The sequence below is a fragment of the Vairimorpha necatrix genome, chromosome 6, assembly GCF_036630325.1.
Source record: "Vairimorpha necatrix chromosome 6, complete sequence".
NCBI classification, from domain to species: domain Eukaryota; kingdom Fungi; phylum Microsporidia; family Nosematidae; genus Vairimorpha; species Vairimorpha necatrix.
Window position 1 is genome coordinate 269,356 of NC_088821.1, and position 20,810 is coordinate 290,165.

A 20,810-nucleotide genomic window follows, 5' to 3' on the forward strand; every position below is an offset into this window, starting at 1 on the left:
CTTCGCGGTACTTTTTTCCCCTGTTATAATACATAAAGTTCATGGGCATGTGGTTAGTCTTTACTCATGTCTTCTCAACAATGAAATCGAATTTTTTCCGTCTATCTCATTCTTCGATAACAACACAGTTTCTTTTTGATTTTCTTCTCTTTTTAAAGCTCTCCGGATTTTTGAACACTGGTAGTTCAGCTATTTTGCCACGTTAGTTAATGTGAATAGTGAGATTACCACTACACTCTATCTCGACAACTCTTATGCCAGATCTTATTACAGTCAATACTGTTTCTTAATAATTCTTCATTGCACCTCAACATCTTCACCTATCCGGGTCCCTCGAATGACGCAAGCACTCTTCTCTTCTGTTTTCAACCAACCCACCCCATTCTAAAATTACTGCATTTTTTACGTCCCATGCCTTGGCGAAATTTACAACCTCTTTTTTGTTTATTTTTGGGCTCAATAATTTTATTTTTACCATGTAAAAGAGAAATGTAAGTTAAGGGTTAAATTTATAAATAATTATTCTCAACAGTGCAAAGTTTAAACACCAAACCAAATTCTTATAGGGTCTTTCCTTTATATACCAATCATATACACTGTAGTCGTTTGATTGCATTCAATTCTATATTTGTTTTTAAACTGACATTCATGTAAATTAAACAAGCTTATAAGGACAGCACCATAAAAATGAAAAAGCGATTTTCTACAAATACAACAAAGTTCTATATTAATTTATAATGTCAAATTTCAGACCGCATCCAAAATAACAATCAAATTGATGAACATCTCGATTTAGATATTCTCAAATAATAAAAAATGTCTGTATACATAATTCTTTGTGTTTACGCTAGAGTTGTCTCACATACGATTTTTTGGAACTGTTCGTAATATGTGTTAAATAGTGAATAAGATTTAATATTTAAATGCACACAAATAAACAAATGTTTTTTTTTTATATTTTGCACAACAAATTTATACAATAAAACAGATTTTAAAGCAAAAATAACATCTCTATATGACATCATGAAATTTAAAACTGTATTCATCAGTATAATTATATATTTCATCTTTTGATATACATCGCTTGTTTTTTTTTGGTTTATAGTATCAGTTTACTATTGGTGAAATTAAGATTATTGATCATATGAATCAATGTTTTTTTTGTAAATACATAAAAAGGCTAATAAGAATTGGTTTAAAGATTTTTAGAAATTTACAGTTTTTATTGGACTATGCAAGAAAATCAAAACTTATTTTTCCTTATGCAACGCTATTACATTTAGTAACCATTTTTTTACACAATCAATCGATGTGACATAGATACCCTTTATAATTTTTTAATATAATATAGTTTTATTTCAAAATCAAAAATATCTGTCCTTATAGAAAAATCATCACATGGTTTAATTTAATTAATTTGAATGATTCGCGACAAAAAAATTGACGTTTGATGGAGTTGACATGTACACATTGCCTTGAAAGAATTTTTGACACCATTGGAATCTGATTCCTAATTTCATATTCAAGCTAAAGATTTTTAAACTATGAAATTTTTAAAAATTAATTAATGTATATAATCTCATTAATAAATTAAAAGTCATATTTTTCTTTTAAATTAAATGTCTGTATTTTTGTAATTTTGCCTAAATAATTTGTATTAATAATTTCTTTGTATATGTGCATTATGAAATTTATTTTATGTGTGGTTTCAGGTATGAGAAATAATATTCTATTATAAAGTTTATGTAGTTTTAGTCATAACCAATGCAATACATTATGCTTGCATTTTACTTTTGTTTTAGATTAATATTTTTATTTGCGCACTCATATGCTAAAAAAAAAAATTTACCCTTATGAATTTTTTTAAATTTTTTTTTAAGACCAACTATTTAAATATATACGATGCATTAAATATCTCTTTAAGGCATAAAGCAGAAAATAAAGATTATTATATGCTTGACTTTGACGCGCAATACTGGAGAGTATGGATTCATTATAGCAATGAAGATAATATAATAATAGGACAAATAACTGAAGATCCGACTAGTACTTATAGTACAAAAGTAAAGAAAACTTTTTATATCGATTGTGATAACAAATCAATAAAATTAATTTCGATGGAGCTTGAAGATAATGTAAAAAATTGTAATCGAATATTTTTAACAGATTATAAATTGTTGGTGTATGAACGAGAAGATATTCTAAATTACTCATTAATGAAAAATCTAATAGAGCATATTAGAAATACAAATCAAAAATTTAAAGAAGTACATTATGAATATATTTTAGAATTCGACAATGATACAAGCCCAATTTTTTTAATAACTAAATTTGATATTCCATATAATGAATTTGAGATAAATATGATTAATCAACCTTTCTACATAATCCAAAAAAACAATACAAAATATATCAGAATTACGATAAATTTAAGAAACTTTTATTTTTTGTTTGAAATTAATTGCGAAGATATTTTTTCTGCGCTCAAATCTTTACCAGAACATAATGATGATCTTTCAAAATATATATTAGAATTATATAAGTTCGTAGATATCGATTCCAACAAAAAGTTTTCAAAGAATGATAATTTTGTTCCATATTTTACCGATTTTATAATTAGCTATGGTGGATTAAAACTCGAAACAAAACAGGATGAAATTGTTTTTAGTCAAACATTTTGTAGTGAAACTTATTTTTTTGAAGATAATTCAAATGAGTGCACCCACGTTAGCGACAAAATCTGCTACGACGAATTTAGAAAGATCTTAGAATTTATCTGTAAAATTAAAGTAAAAAAATTTCAAGGAGCTGAACTATTATACAGACTTTTAAAAAAGCATAATAAGATAGAACTGATTTTATTAAGAATTCTAAATTCTGTTACTGGTTTAAATATATTTTTTCTGCAACTTGGTAATTTATTAGAAGTATTGGAATTAGATGTTACAAGAAACCGTGAAAAATACAATACAGATAAAAACAACTTTGTAAAGAGAATTGCATATTTATTATCTTCTAATCATAGCTTTCCTTTTTATCTAATCAAAATTTGCTTATTCTTAGAGGTTGAAAAAATGCTAAATGAATCAGAGATTGAAAACGATACAATACTCACAACTTTATATAGAATTAATCTATTGTTATCACAAAACAATGAATTTGTAGATTTGATGAATGTTTATGACTTTATAAGTCTTTATATGGAAGAAACAAGAAAATTTAATATTGATTTTGAAGAATATGCATTAAAAACAGCATCATTGTTTCAAAAATCTGATAATTTCACTATAATAAAAAAATCAAACAAATTTACTTTTAATAAATATGAATTTTGTGAAGAGTTAGGATTTGATATACATAAAGTAAAAAAAAATTCAGAAATTTTTCTAAAGAGATTAGTTAAAAACATATCTAATTCGGGGAGCAAAGAGCATGATAAGCTACAAATATCAGATTACAAAAAAAAATTTGAAAAAAAGGTACTAAAATGCTGTAGAAAATACTGTGATAAATTAATAAGCGAAATTAATATTGAAGATGCAAATAACGAAGATGAAATGAAGAAATACAAAAGAAACCTAAAAAGCACTTGTAAGTTTGGAATAAGAAAAATTTTAAAATCTTCTGAAATACAAATATTGCGAGGTGATATGGAAGAAGCTCTACAAAAACATAAAGTAAGAATGTGGACCAATGTAAAAGAACAAGTTAATAAATTAGAAATGTCAATATATGAATATTTATGTTATAAATATATAAATAAGATAGATAGAGAGTTTACAGCACATTTAACACTTTATAAGGAGAAAACAAAACAAAAGAATGCGAATGAGTTAAAGCAAAATCTCATAAAAAAATTTGAAAACATGATAATCAATGGAGTAGAGGATAATAATCTCGAAGGCAAAATCATGGATACTAAATCAAAAATGTCAGAAGAAGAGTTATTACAATGCATTTCAGAGGGAAAAACAGCTATTGATCTATTAGATAAATTGATAGACATTATAAAGCAATAAAAATAAAATTTTTATGATAATTTATTTTCAAATTAAAAAGATCATGTATAGAAAACAAATTATATCATGTTTTTACTTTTAAAATTTGATTTTCAGATCATTATATTATAGTCTTGTTTGAGCATTTTTTCTTGAAATACTTAATATTATAATTTTCTATAATCACAGCCGCTTTCGTGTTTGTAATTGTTTCTTTAAATGAAGGCAATTTAATATCTAAAATTATCCTGTAATCCCTTTATTGTATATACCTATCCGAAGTATCTACTCTAAAATATTTACTATCATCATCAGATATATAAAAGAATTTTTTCACCCTGTTTTTGTGATTCTTATATATATATATCTATGTGTTTGAATCTTACTATGTTTATAACAATAAAAATATAAATTAATGTTTACAATTGAAAATGTTAGGCACGTATACTATATGTTAATAAGTTTCTATACAATATTCTATGTTTCAATAAACTTGGTTCAAAAATATCGTCGGTATCTGTTTAAAATTTTAACCTTTCCACAAAAAATTACAAAAACATTAAACCAATAAAGATTTCAGATATAAGTGTCAAAAATTGAACTTAAAAACATTTAATGCTTTCAATCCGAATTATATTGAGTAATTACATTCAAAAGGTTTTATCAAGTTAAATTTAAAGCTGTTTTTTTTTTTTGAAAAATTACATCTCTTTCTTTTATTTAAAACCAACAATAATTAAAAACAAGAAAAACTACATAAATACATATCTCCTGTTTTCAAAACGGGAAAGCATACGCTATTACGTAAAAATTGAATTATGAAATTCAATATATCATAAAGAAATACGTGTTTTAAAAAATATTAAAATTATCTTTTAGTGAAAAAATCGAAATTTTTACTTAAATTGTAATTAATTTTTGTAAAATAACTATAAAAATTTCGGCCTTTAAAGTGTATTTCTTGAGCTTTTTCTAAAGTATTATGTTTATACAAGCAAATGAAAGTTTACCTGATATAATGTTAGTACAATTATGGAAAGCATCAAAAAAGAAGAATGTGCACCACTTGATATTAATGATGAATATCATAGCGTAACTTTAAAATATTCGGGTGGAGGAAAAATATATAATATGTTCTACGTTGTACACAACAACGAATTTGAACATTTTTTTAAAAAAATAAAAACGAGTGATTTGCAATAACAACACCATCAAAGACATTATATTGGAAATTAGAGGAACAATTTTGTAAATCTCAATTATTAACAGCTCAAAGCCATTTAATTTGATATACAATAAAGATGAATTAGAAAAAGTCGTTGAAAAATCTAAAGGTACTATCAAGAACAATAATATAGAAAAAATCGAAAAATTAAAACCAAAAGAAAAAAAGAAAAGGGCCGATTTAATTTTGAACATATTTGTTACGAGAAATCATATATTAAGGAAGCATATAATGAAATTACAAAAATCCAATATGCTACCAAACATAATCTACGTATTTCAGAGTCTGTCATTAGTATCTGATCATTGCATTAGATTCAGAATAAGTATAAAAAATATATATTATTTTTTCAAATAAAATATTCGTAAATGAGCAAACTTGACAAAAGTAATTTCACTTGATAAAAAATGGTCTGATGCTCTTTCCTCGGTCTGTGATTCTTTATGCAAAGGTGGTGATGTCGATTTGCCATTTATATGATATGCCAAAAGATATGTTAAGAGCAAGCTATCAAAAAGGATTCTATGATGCAAAAAAAAATAAGGCATAATGAAGACGAAAATCAATTAAAATACGATTCTTGGAACTATTATCTCACATTAAGATGTAATTTAGCTTACGACAAAATGTACACCAATTCAAGCGATCAATGTCGCAAGGAAATTGATAATTTATTATCTAGGATCTCTGCCATACTTTTTACTAATAATTACGAAAACATTGAAGAGTTTAGTCATTTACTCAAAGAAACAGATTCTATGGATTTTACAATTCGACGAATGTAAATGATAAGAATTTGGAGTTAAAAGGATTACTGACACATATTTTATAAAAAAAAGTATAAATAACGAAATAAACTTAATTTACTTTTTGGAAATAAAAAAAACATATGAATACAAAATAAAATTCATCATATATATGATTTATGACCATTTAACCCGTCAAATATCATTTATTTGTCCATAAGTCAAAATATTTTTTTTTGATTGAAACAGAGAGATTATTAAAAAAAACTAATGAAATTGATTACATTGAGGATTATTTTTTCCAAACACTTAAAGACCTGAAAAACAAATTGGGTCTAATTACAATATGAATATAACCTGCGCGAGTAATCATAAAGAAGGTATTAATTTGCTGGGATATATGACTTTTATGATTTTAAAATTGAATGAACTCCTGCAAAATCTCTTATACATAATTTATGGCACTAATATCATTATTTACGAGATCGAAAATAAGCCCAATGTTTAACTTCAGTACTAAAAAAATATGAAATGTTTGAAAAAGATAAGATTATGAATGCATGGACTAAGACCCTTTAAAGGTAGAAAAAGCCAACAAAAAATTAGAAACGAGGTAGTCGGTTGTCATATGAAGCGATTACTAAGAAAAGAAAATAAAAGAACATCTTTTTGTTCCCTTGAACACATATTAAATTTAAAATTTTTTTATCGTAAATTTATTTTTTTAAGAAAAAATTATGTTTTTTCTTTTACAAAAAGCTATTCGAAGCATAAGAACACGCTGAACGGCGATTATGTTATAAAAAAAATTATTAGTTAACACTGTTATTTGTATTCTTTTATTATAGAGTTATGTTTTTCTAAAACAACGCTTTTAGTTGAATAAAAATTGTAGTATATATCAAACGCAAATATAATTAGTAATATGATACCATGTAAAAGCTATTTACATGCACTCTTAGACATTTTATAACTGTTAATACGTCTTGTATAATATAAAAAAAAATTTACTCATCTAAAATTTTATGAAATTGAAGAAGCAGCAAATATAACAAATTTTACTTTAATTCAATATTTTCTTTATATTATTAATAGCTTGTTTTTTATAAAAGTATTTACATATATCAACACGTCTTTGTAAAACTATTTCTTCGGGTTAATTAATAATTTATTTTGTCGATAAATTCGCAATAGTTTTAAATATAAGGAAATTATTTATGTTGTTCTTATAATTACCATTTTAATGTCACCAACAAAATGCTTTATCTATTGATACTATGTTTTGATGCATCAAAGAATAGTAAATTAAATTATTACTAGTTATACAAGAGTATTGTTGTTTTTTTCTGAATTTTATGTCATGTTTTTTTTTAGAAACTTAACTAGTAGTATAGAATCTACACTTTTAATATGTTAGTTTTGGTGATATAAAATATATTTATCAATTTAACCAAGATGTTCAAAAAAAATTTTCCAGAAATTAGGTCATCCCTGGGTTAAAAGCATTTGTATTCTTATGGAACATTAAAGCCTTTTAATAGACGCTGTAAATAACAAAGAGGATAAAATATTATATTTTTTAATTTTGAAAAATACAAAACATGTCCAATTAATTTTATAAACAATTTGGAGGTGTAAATGGAGAAAAAAATCTAAGCAAAATATCAACATCTGAAGTCAACAAAAATGTTTGTTCTATAATAATAAATATGCAGTAGAGTTAAAGAAACTTTTTCCTTGATTTTTTTTTTCTAGAGTAGTCACGGGTATTTTTTTTTAAGGTATATACTGAAGGCTCCCCAATTATATCATATCACAGAGTCAAGTTTATACAAAGTATAAAATAGATTGTACAAAAAATTTTATTTATGTAATTCATTTCATATTCGTATAATAATCTAAATCAAAAAATTCAAATTGGATAAGAAAAATATATTGTTTGTATATCTTTTGAATATACTCTTTGCGCACTACAATAAAAAAGCTAATAATAAAAAACCAATCTTATTTGTAAATAAATAAAATATTTTTTCTTCTTGTATGTTAAAAAAATATTCTGTTAAAATGTGTTATTATTTTTGTACAGCAATCCAACATATGAGTAACTAAAAATAAGAACATTTTTTATTTTGTACTTTTTTGTAAGATCACGTACAAAGCCATATGATGGCATACCTGGTATGACTTGGAAATTGTAAATTTTTATTTGGTATTGTTATCTTAATTTAAAAGACTATATTTCGGCAGGAGAAAATACTTTAAACGGAAGAGTTTTTAATGTTTTTTCATGTTCGATTATACATTCCAGGTCGATTTTATGAAATGTCCATATAAGGCAAACACTATACGAACATAAATATTTGTTTTAATAGTCAAAATCTTTAATTTAAACAAATATGCGCTGGAAGTTATCAACACAATTTTTAGTTTGCATGGTTAATTTTGTATGCACAACGCGAACAATTTTTTTGTTTTATGTTTTAGCTATTAGCAATTATATTATTGTTCGATGATAGTTGGTGAAATTAATAATTCAACTTATAGATTTTTAGATTTACAAATCTATATCTATCTATATATTTAATGGTCTTATATCTAAAATACTTGCATTGTTTGCAACCTTTATTTCTTTATTATTTAAATATATTTATTGGGTTAATATTGCCTCAATGTTGTTTACAATTAGCACATATAATCACAGAGTTGCTTATGGAAATTTATTCTTCATAGATTATTGTTTCTGTGTTTTATCAATTCATTCAAGCTCTATCGATACACTGCTGTCTTTTCTACACACATAATTTATTCATCAGTTATTTTTCCAACTATGCACTTACAGCTATAGCCATTTCTTCTCTTGTAACATCTTCTTAGTCGTATCCTCGGCGTCGATCTAAGAAAATAGACCCTCATCTAAAAAAAATATTTTTATTTGATACCATACAAAATTTGCTTTTGCATTACAATATATATAATTTGTTCGGGTATAATATTCGGCCTATTAATTACTTTTCACAAGATACGCTTACAGTCTCATCTGGCAGTTCCAGGACTTCCTTCTGAGATTCACTCATTGGGCTCTCGAAGACACCTTTCTGATCTGTATCAAACCCATGTCTGGCTGACATATTTAGGCTTTCTAAAGTCATTTTAAGGACTCTTGACTGTATATATGCTTCCGTTCTGGGTTCTAATCTGAGCACTTTGATATGCGTACGGTGAAAATTAGTTACTATTCCATCCCACGTCATCACATAAGGAATAATGCATTACATTAAAAAATCATTTATAAGAAGAACATTAAAATTAAACAGACATATTTGTCAAAAAAATTCAAGAAGAAATGAAATTGCTATTTTATTCATATGTTCTACTAAACTACAAGACAAGTTAAACTATAAAAAACTTTTGCATTCTCATAGGTGAGCTTAGCTATAAGATTTACACGTATGCTAACTATTTAGATTTTATATGTTTTTAGAACGCCCGTACTTTGCTTTTGTGGAGATATTCAAATAAAAAAAAACTAAAACTATTCAATACTTATAGTGATACATCATTACTTTAAGTCAAAATAAAAAAAATTAATATCTCATACAGCGTTTTTTAGTATTTTGATCTTTTCGGCTGATCAGACTCTTTTTCATTTATATATTTTGTCTTTTTAACATTTTTTTACAAAAATGAGGAAAACATAAAATTAATAAGAAAAAAATAAAAAGTATAAAAAGGCACATAAGTGAATGTAAAATTTTTAAAATATCATATAACATAAAAAATCGATATAAATGAAAAGAAAATTTTTGTAATCTATATAGAACAAATAATTGAGGAGGAAACAATATCTAAAACATACCTTTCCTCTGAGATTCCATTAAGTTTCTATAATGAATAATTAGATAGGACATTAACACAATATATTACCTTACAGCAATTTGTGGAACATCGAATTTGGCGTTCTTAAAAAACATAATAATTTCATTAAAGATGCATTCATATAAAATACAATCTAACTGGTAATACGAATGTATTTGTCAAAACCAACCAATAAAAAAGAAGAAAAAAACAATATAATAGAGACCATCAGATGGTGGAAGTTTTGATATTTAGCCAAGATTGAATTGCATAACAATGAAAGAGTTTAATTATATACATTTAACGATAGTAAATAAATTTTCCCTTGGTTAAATATTAAAAAATATATGAAAATGAGGAAATGATTGTTTTTTTCTCTTGTTAGAGAGTATATATGACATTAAAAAGGGGTATATTTATCAATCATTCGACCATTGAAGACATCGTTAATACAGAAAACGCTGTGTTTATAGATAGCATTTGAAGAAAATGACCATTGAAAAAAAGCATTTTTATCTGGCGCAAAGATTAAACAAAAATTAGTAGTAAATCGATAGATAAGTATTAAAGCCAAGATACACTTTTATTTTTTTAGTATCAATATTAGCATTGTAGAATTTACTAAATCTCACATCGTTTATTTCGTTCTCTTCATCTTGGTTTTATAGTTTTAAGAAAAAAAATAAAACATGAAGGGTACGATCTCGTGGATAAAAAGAGTCAGATTGTTTGACTATTCCATCACATTTATTCTTAAATTGAACAATAATGATAGAGTTCTGCTCAGTTAACTTTTTAAAATTAATCGTTGTACTTTTTAATGTAATTTTGTTTATATTTTTTTTTGAAAAAACTAAATTTGGTCAAAACATTATGAAAAGAGAAAGTACATAAATTTATAGGGAAACAATTTTACAAAAATTAATGAATCATTTAGTAATTAACTTAGTGAATTCTTGTAGTTAGTTTAAACAGTTTATTTAATTTTGAACACGGCATCTTTCTCGCTAAAAAAATTTCAAACGTTTTTTCTACTTCTAAAATCATCAATTTTTTTGTGTAGGTTTCTCAATTTTGTTTTTTTCTTTTACTTGAAAATTTGTAAACTAGATTTAATGAATTATTATAAATTAAGTATTAGTGATCGTTTATATTTTCTAAATTTTTAAAATATAAAAAAGTAATTTGTAATGAATCATTGTTTATTCATTAATTATTTTTTTGGTGTAATAAAATCGCATAAAATTCAAAAAATATAAGTTTATGATGAAGATCACATAAATAAATTTGAAGAAATACCTTTTTTTAGTATTCTATTCCATCTAAAAATATCACAACAAAATTTGACTTATAATCTCTTATATATAATCTGATGTGAAGTGTGTTTTTATAACAATATCTAAGCATCTAATGTTTAAATGTTTTTTTGTAATGTAATAGCTTTGTTTTTTATATAGGGTCAATTTTCATAATGTCATATGTCTTTTTATGAGTTTATTTAATAATAATGCTTCAATAAATTGATTATTGAGAAAATCCTCATTGTCTATAATAATTTATGTATTGGTCTAATTAAAATAATTCTACAGTTTATTAAATACTTCTACATATAATTTTTCATATTGCTGAAATGAACTCATTTTTCTGAATCAGGTCTTTTCGCGTGAAACAAACGCCATATGCCCTTCCGTTTGATGCGAATTTTTTTTTTTACATGACCGTTTAGAACCCGCTTTGGATAATGAAACCGCTTTGAAAATTAAATGACCCCTTTCAAAAATGGCCAAATTGGCAAAAACAATGTTTGTTGAGGCAGATGAGCTTTTAAGTGATAAAATGAATTTATGCGTGGAAAACAAAGAAAAGTTTATTTTGGTAACATTTGATGCTGAATCAGCGTGCGCCTTGCTCGTTTTTTGTAACTAATGGAAACTGCTATTTCCTTGAGGTAATAGAAGATAATGTACAACTTGTTTATTTAGATCTCCAATCAATAAGTAGAACATAAACCACATTAGACAAGCAAAGGGAGGGAGCACAGATCTTTGATCCACTCATCAAATCTGTAAACACTAGCGATTTTGAGACACAATACCAAACAATTTAGTTAATTATGGCTCATTTCCAAAAGAAATATTTGATCTAGACATGGAATAACCCGGGACGAACACTATAAGTAACTTATACAGTCCCTCTGGGCTTCACAAATCCTCAAAATCAACGGCAAATCATCTCCTTTTATTATTTAAAATAAATCGTTAAGTCTATTTTTTGATTATTTTTTATTTTTGTTTTTTTTTTAAATTTTCAAAGCGGGTTCCAAACGGACATGTACCATTTTTTTATATAAAGTGCAATTCCAACATTTTTTAACTTTGTTTTGAAAAATTTAAATTTATAGGAAAAAATTACTATAAAACAACTTTGTGGTTGTATGTAAATAGTAAAAAATTATAATATATAACGTATAAGATATAATATACAAGTTATAAATCTTTATATAGTTTAGACACCCATTTACTAATTTTTAGTTGAAGTCTTTTTTAGAATTTTTTTGTGTGGGGTTAAAAAATTCTAATAATATATTCTGACGATTCCTTAGAGCTGAGTTTTATCAAAAAAACAAATAAAAGAAAAATGCGTGTATCAAGAATATACATGTATAATGTCAAAATGAGGGATTATATTTGTGGTATTACAACCACATGTAAAATTCCATTTTCCCAAAATGGAATTTCTTAAATATTTTTTTTAAAAAATATTATTTTTCGACCCCAACAAAAAGAAAGAAGTAGATGCAGAAAAACAACAATAAACATTTTTTAAATAATAAACAAACAAGGCCCAAGGAGCCGTTTACAAGTAGTTTGCTAGAGGCCTACTTTCAACGAGGGTTCATCCCTCGTGACCACCTCAAGTTGAATTCAACGAGGAAAACTCATATCAAAGATGAAAAGAAAGAAAAAGAACATACAGAATTTGAAAAAAATATACAAGGAACTGCAGTTAAGAGCAAAGTAAAAATTTATAACATTTATGATATTCAACAAGATTTAACCATAAATCAACTCCAAAAATTTGAGATGTTAGCTAAAGCAAATGATTGGAATGACGAACAAATGGCTTTGATTTACATGGATTGTATACACGATCCAAGAAAAGATTATTTACCATCAGATTCTTATATTGCATTAAGAAAGTCACTGTTGAATTTTATTTATCCACCGGAACAAAAAAGACATGCGATACGTGAATTAGATAATACAAGCCAAATAAGTTATTTTAGTATCAAAGAATATAAAGAAACAATCGAGGAAAGACTTAACAGTTATTCATATTATAATGATCTAAAAAAAAGAGAAGCTCTGCATAAAATGGAAGAAGTATTTTTAAAGGGACTAGGAGATTTCACACATTTAGAATTAACAAGACAAAATATAAGTAAGGAAATTTATGAAATTTATAATTACCTTGTTCTAATAGAAAATGAAATTTTAACTAAAGTCGAGAAACCCAATACCCATTATGAAAAAGAAAATTTTGATTATAACAGAAATACTCAATTTAATAACCCGAAATGGTGCTCACTTCATAAGAGTAACTATACTCATGATACCAGGCGTTGTTACGCCTTACATAATAAAAAAAGATTGCCTGAATTTGCAGATCACAAGGATAAAAATATGATTATTAAACAACGTAGCCAATGTCCAGAAGACATTACTGTAATAGGAAAAATAGGTAATAAGGATGTGAAAATGCTATTAGATAGCGGATCAAGGAGAAATTATATTACTAAAAGCGCAGTTAATGAATTTAATTTAAAGAAAGAAGAATGTGCTAGAATTAAAACCATTTTTGGAAATAATGAAACAGCAGAATCCAATGAAATGGTCAATACTGTTGTTACGATAAAAGAAAAACCTTTTGAAGTAAAATTTTGCGTTTTAGAAAAATTACCCGTTAATTTTGTTCTAGGGAACGAATTTCTTGACATGCATTGTGCAAAGTTAGATTACGCCGAAGGAACGGTAGAATTAGATGGACTACGAATTGACATGGTACATAAAGAGGGAAATGCTGAGGAATTGCTAGATAAAGAAATAGTTAATAAATTATGTCAGGTTAGCGAAAGCGAAGAATTTAATAAACTATTAGACTTCTATATTAAAGAAAACAAAAAATTTACCTCTATGAAAACAAACCTAGCTTCGTTTAATGTAATACAACCAGTTTTAAAAACAAAGAAGATTACCTATACAGTTCCATTTAAATATATTGAAAAGGCGAAAATGGAAATTAAAAGACTTTTAGATGCAGATATAATTGAAAAGAGTTCTTCTGATATAATAAGCCCTGCATTTTTTATAGAAAAGAAAAATAAATATTTACGTTTAGTAGTAGATTATAGGGAAGTAAATAAAGCTTTACAAGATGACCCATGGATATTGCCCAAAATTGAGGATTGTCTAACAATAATGGGATCTAACAAATTTTTTACGCAGATTGATTTAAGTAACGGATTTAATCAGATAAAAATAGATGAACAAAGCAAGAAATATACATCGTTTTTTTTATTAGGACAACAGTGGCAATACAAGAGAATTCCCTTTGGAATTAAGCCCGGTCCAAAATTATTTCAAAGAAATATTTCAAACATTTTAGGAGATTTCGATAATGTATTTGTTTTCATAGATGATATTGTGATTTATAATAAAACAAAAGAAAGTCATTTAATTTCCGTAGAAAAAATACTAGAAACTTTATATAGCAAAAATGTCCAAATAAATTTCGAAAAATCGAAGTTTTTTTAACCAGAAATTGAAGTTTTGGGTTACAAAATAAATCACGAAGGAATTTTTCCAAAAACTAATTATTTAAATAATAGAATATTCGAGAAAGAAATAAGAACGAAAAAGGATTTACAAAAACTGTTAGGAGTGATAAACTGGTACAGAAAGTTTATTCCAGATCTTTCGATAAGGATTAATAAATTTACAGATATGTTAAAAAACAAGAATGAAAATAAAATTAAAATAACGACCGAAATGAGAAAGGAAGTTGACAGAATTAAAGAGTGGATTTTAGGTAATCATATGTTATCATTTCCCGATTACAATAGTAAATTTACATTACACGTTGACGCGAGCGAAATAGGTTTAGGAAGTACACTAACACAAAAGGATAAAATCATTAGATATTATAGTAAAAAATTTTCCGGTCCAGAATTAAATTACAGTATTGTTGAGAAGGAATTTTTGGCAATTGTTTTATCTATGCTCAATTTTAAAAACATAATCCAAGGATCTTATGTAGAGATTTATACTGATAGTAAAAATTGTATCTATGAAAATAAAATCGAAACATCAAGAATTAATAGATGGAAATTGTTGTTAAATGAATTTAGTTTTTCACTAAATCATATAGATGGTAATAAAAATTGTATGGCAGATAATCTATCAAGAAATTTCATTGGAATCGGAAATAATGAAAACAATAATCACGAAGAAATTATTAAACTAAACCAAGAATGTTGTCTCAGAGACAAAAACGGTAACTTTATATTTGATAAAGAAAAGCGCTACATAGTTAAATTTAACCAAGTAAAAAAATTTATATCATTTATGCATGAATTTGGACTTCATAGAGGAATTTCTACCCTATATTACAATATAAAGCGCTATTACTATATAAAACGAATCTTTAAAGAAATAAGAAATACCATTAGCAAATGTAAAATTTGTGGAATTTATAAAAATAAGCATCCTAAAAAATATATCACTGGCAATATAGTAGCACAAAGAAAATTTGAAAAGGTAAGTACCGATATTTTCGGCCCTTTTAGTCTTGATAATTTTATTACTTCAGAAAGGAAAGAGGTAGGATATATCCTTACCATGACGGATATATATTCCCGATATACTAAACTTTATTTCTTATACACTATAAATTCAGACTCGGTGTTAAGATGTTTTGAAAATTGGATTACAACTTTTGGGAAACCAACATCTATAATTTCAGACAATGGACGCCAGTTTATAAGTAACACAACTAAAGATTATTTAATAAAAGAAAAAATACTACATACCTTGATACCCTCATACACACCAAGCTCTAATGGTGTATCGGAAGCAATAAATAAAACAATTTCATTCGCCCTGAGCTTCAACAAAGGTTTAAATATACGAGAAGTCGTTATGAAGGCAGAAAATGCGATTAATTTCAATTATAATAGAACGATAAAATCTTCTCCATTTTCAATCATTAATGGATTTAATATTTATGACCCATTACAGAGAGATTACAATCATATTAGTGTCTTAAAAGAAGAAAAAATCTATTTGGTAAAAGTTGGAGACATTTGTAGGGAAAGAATATATAATGCTAAAAAATTAGGACCAAAATGGAGCAAGAGGAAGAAGGTATTATGTGTTGGCAATAAAGGGTACTGGATTAAACTGAAAGGAAATAGTGGATGGACGCATATTAAGAACATTAAACTCTAAGGGGGCAGAATGTGGTATTACAACCACATGTAAAATTCCATTTTCCCAAAATGGAATTTCTTAAATATTTTTTTTAAAAAATATTATTTTTCGACCCCAACAAAAAGAAAGAAGTAGATGCAGAAAAACAACAATAAACATTTTTTAAATAATAAACAAACAAGGCCCAAGGAGCCGTTTACAAGTAGTTTGCTAGAGGCCTACTTTCAACGAGGGTTCATCCCTCGTGACCACCTCAATATTTAAAATTGATACGTTTTTAAAATAATAAGAATAAAATAGAAAGTCAAAATTTTAAAGACACAAAAAGGGGTAAAGAATTTAATAAAAATCTTTTTTTAATTTAGCATCTTTAGACTGTTCCATATTTATATGTCTTTCCACAATTTCATCTAGGTCTTCCATAGTCTCATAACTTATATCGTTATTATCTGGGGAAATGTATTTATTCTGTTGCAAATCATCTTCGCTTTCTAAATATTTTATCAGCTCTTGTATGTGCTTCTCTTGTTTGTTATCAATGTTTTCTTGAGGAGTGTTTTCTTGTAGAATGTTTTCTCGTGAATAATTTATTTTAAGAGTGTTTTCATCCTGGTCCAAAGTATTATAACATGCTTGATCCTCCATTATGTTTATCAAAAATATCCATAATTACTGAAAATATTGGATTCCTCGGTTAACCCCCACTCAAATTCCATATGATCAGTACTATTTAAATCGTTTTCATGGTTTGATTGTTGAGGATTGTAGCAAAAATCATTATTTAATATGTTATTTGAACATTTTAATAAAATAATGCATAAAATCATGGGGATCTAAAATTTTTTTATTTTTTAAAAAAAATTTGATCACTAGATTATCGTTGAAATTGAAAATTATTGTTTTTTTCAGCTTAAAATTTATCTTAAATTTAGTGAATTATTACAAATTCATTTATAAGCTAAAAATTTTTTGTAAGATATAAAATCAACATTTTTGAATATAAAACTAATTTGAATAGCGAGCATGGTATTACAGAAATTTCGTGAATAAAAAAAATTAAGATTTGGTATAAATTACATAAATATTAATCATAATATGAATTTGAAATAGTTTTTTAGTGAACATATTGAAACCGGAGGACTTCGCAGAGCTAAAACTATATCAAAATCATTTTGTTGGCGTGAAGTTAAAGATCTAGTATTTAAACTTATCTGCATTTAATATCTAATATTGGCAATAAATTTAGAAACAAAATAATATTATACTTTAGCATATGACTTGTTATTTTTTTTGATCATATTATGTAGAACTTGGTGTATTACTAAAATATTGATGAAAATTTTAAGTATATATTTGATCTCCCTGTTTGATTTTAATTTTAGTAATTTGAAAAAACGATATTGTTGATTTAATATGTGAATCTAATATCTATTTATAGTTTTGAAACAAAAATTATAAATCTTATAATTTAAAACAAAAAAAAATTCACATTAATATAGTATTCGGGGAAAAAATTAAAAAAAAGTTTTACATTCGACATATTTGACAATTATGAAAAATTAATTAAAGCATTGTTTATAAGTTATAAATAAACATCTTCTGTAAATATTTAAACTATCGTTATGAAAATTCAATCATCTGTTATTTATTGTTATTATTACACATACAATCGTTTTAACGTTATATGTTCTATAGAATAAAGGATTTATTTATATTTTCGTTTTTTCGTTTTTAATATTTGCATAATTTTGATAGATCGCAAAAATAATTAAAAAATTATTTTTTTCGGAGGTAATTTGCCGATTTAAACAACATTATAAGACTTTATTTAAAACTTAATACAAACGAATTACTTATACATATTTTTTTATTTTTCTATGCTATCAATAAATGGTTAGTTTGAACTTTCCATATTTTTTCCTAGTATTACTTAAGTCATGTGGCATCCACTATTATATTGTAGATCAGAAATACGTAATTGGTTCAGTTTCTTTTTCATCTAATCTTCTCAATACTTCATCAAAATCTCTTAATTATGTATTCGTCAAAATATAATTTAATTTTTATATATTTTTGTATCAAAAATGTTAACACCTCAAAAGAGTATTATATTCATAGTTTAATCACGTCCAAGGGTATTCTATCGATTATTATAGTTATATCTCATATTAAATCATTAAATTTAAAATATTCCATAACGTATTACGTTCTAATATTAAATAAATAAGAGCTTATTAAATTATTTTATTTATGCAAGAACAAAACGCCGTTTACTATATCATTCAAAGGTAAAGTAAAAACTCACAATACGATCGATAAGACCATTTTGTTTCTAAATGTACAATTTAGATGCTCAATTTGGAGTTTAAATGTTTTGCATAAGTAGAGGAGATTTTTTATATGATATCAAGTTATATTTTCTTGCAATCATTAACGACTAATTTATCTTGATATAAAAATTTTAAACTGCTTGGGTCTAAGTCTTTTTTCTTTTTATGCACCACTACGCTTAAGTATAATTGCATCATTATTACTATTTTTTAAAAAGAAATTAAAGTGTACTAACTTAACTAAAAGAGAGCTTCTATGTATAAATATAAGTGTAGAATTGTAACTACGTAGTCCCGGGGAATGATGTGGTTACTAGTTACCAAGACATTGCAAATTGAACTAAAGCTTGATATCAGATCTAGTCTTGCATATAATTTACACTTCTATAATTGGCTCTATAAAGCGTGGCTAATGAACGTTTCCGAAAGATTGGGACATAACAAATGCATGTATATGTCTGAATGTCAAGATAAAAATTTTATATGTGAAAAATGCGTTACATATTAACTTGATGAAGAAACATTTATGCTATAATTTTTTTTATCAACGACTAAGTCTTTATTTCGATTTAAGATAGCCTTTTATTGTAAAAATGGACAAAATCTTTTTTAAGTAAGTAAAAACTTTGTTAGAATGTAGATAGGATATAAATTAAAAATACAGAGAGGACAATATGTTTATATGAAGACATAAGGAATCAAAAAAAACAATATTAACACAAGCTTCATTTAATAAAAAGAAATTGTAGAATGTTTGATTAACAATGCAGAATATAATTTAATAAATGCAGATAAAACTTATTCTAAAAACGAAACAACATCATGATAAATATGGTTTGAACCCAACAAATGTGATAATGCAAAAATAAACAACTTTTTTACTAAATTACATATATTAAGACGTGAGTTAGAAAGAACATATATGATACAAACTGAAAAGAAGAAAAATTAGATTATTTAGTAAATAAAAAAGACAATGTATGAATATAATAGATAAGTATGCACAATAATACAAGGATTTTTTCGCCGACTTGGTACTTAATAAAGAAAATTAATCAGAAAATACCATAATTACGCAAATTCTTTTATGAAGACATTACTATGTTTGTTTTAACATGAAAATCATTTGAGTTTTGTAAAAAATTATAGAAATTGAAGTAAAATGAATGATGTCCTATACTAAATTTTCTAACTGATGAACAGTTAAGAAGTTGATTTGATTTTTTGAAAAAAATAAATAAATTATAAGTAATTTATGTATCGTCAAATAGAAGAATTAAATGAATTGAGTGTTGCGTTCAAAGATTTTTTTTTGCTATTTATCAGTCAGTTTTAAAAAACGACACGACGTTATCCGAGTTTTTGCTCATAAAACTATATTAAATATTGTTATGTACTCACACGTATAAAGCTTAAAAATTTCAGACAATATTGGCACATGCTATGATTATTGATGCAACATCGCAAAGCTCTTTTTGTAAAATAATATAATTTTAACACCTCATATCCTCTGACTTCAATGTCAAAAAATTACAGTTTGATTCGTTTAAGAATCTCTATGTAAATAAATTAAGAATCAACACAGTTTCTATAGAATACAAACTTGCGCGAGTCATTATACATTTCATCTGACTATACGATGAAATTATTTTGTGTTATGTGCAATATGACAGCTCTAATTATACTCGATAATCATGGTAAAGCAAATGTGTTTATATACTACATCTTTTATCCTAGATACATGATTCAATTAGAACCCATCCAAACGATTTTATTGTGTCAAACTCTTACATTATATGTCAAGTGTAAAAAAAATTATCAAAGCTCAAAATACAACAAGAATTTAATAAGATATTATGTAAAATATAATTATAATGTGATATTGACGCTTATAGATGGTTTTATAATTAAAATATCGCAAAACAAACTTTTTATGCGCCCAAGCCAATTCCTATTGCATAAAAAGTTGTTTGATTTTGTCATTAAATTTTCTTAAAAGAAATATATATTTGTATTAGGGATTCTATGATTAAATTTTATAACAATTGTAATGTAATTAAAATTTCTAATTACAAATCTCTTTCAAAAATGTGATGATATGAAAAATTTATGATTTTTTTCAATTTTAAACTGTTTCTTACTATTAAAATAGAATTTATAGAAGCAAA

General features: G+C 25.5%; 3 protein-coding genes across 3 annotated transcripts; 2 read left to right on the forward strand and 1 right to left on the reverse strand.

The window, feature by feature from the left end:
- Window positions 1–1,853: 1,853 nt before the first annotated feature.
- Window positions 1,854–4,019, forward strand: VNE69_06048 (uncharacterized protein; the record flags this gene model as incomplete). Its single annotated transcript, XM_065473800.1, has 1 exon — window positions 1,854–4,019. One exon carries the CDS (start codon window positions 1,854–1,856, stop codon window positions 4,017–4,019), a length of 2,166 nt encoding a protein of 721 aa, XP_065329872.1.
- Window positions 4,020–5,030: 1,011 nt separating this feature from the next.
- Window positions 5,031–6,008, forward strand: VNE69_06049 (uncharacterized protein; the record flags this gene model as incomplete). The annotated part of the gene is made up of 2 exons (XM_065473801.1): window positions 5,031–5,187; window positions 5,731–6,008. The coding sequence occupies 2 exons, from the start codon at window positions 5,031–5,033 to the stop codon at window positions 6,006–6,008; spliced, it is 435 nt and encodes a 144-aa protein (XP_065329873.1).
- A 10,643-nt stretch (window positions 6,009–16,651) lies between these two features.
- VNE69_06050 (uncharacterized protein) lies at window positions 16,652–16,957 on the reverse strand (the record flags this gene model as incomplete). The annotated part of the gene is made up of 1 exon (XM_065473802.1): window positions 16,652–16,957. The coding sequence occupies one exon, from the start codon at window positions 16,955–16,957 to the stop codon at window positions 16,652–16,654; it is 306 nt and encodes a 101-aa protein (XP_065329874.1).
- Window positions 16,958–20,810: the final 3,853 nt, after the last annotated feature.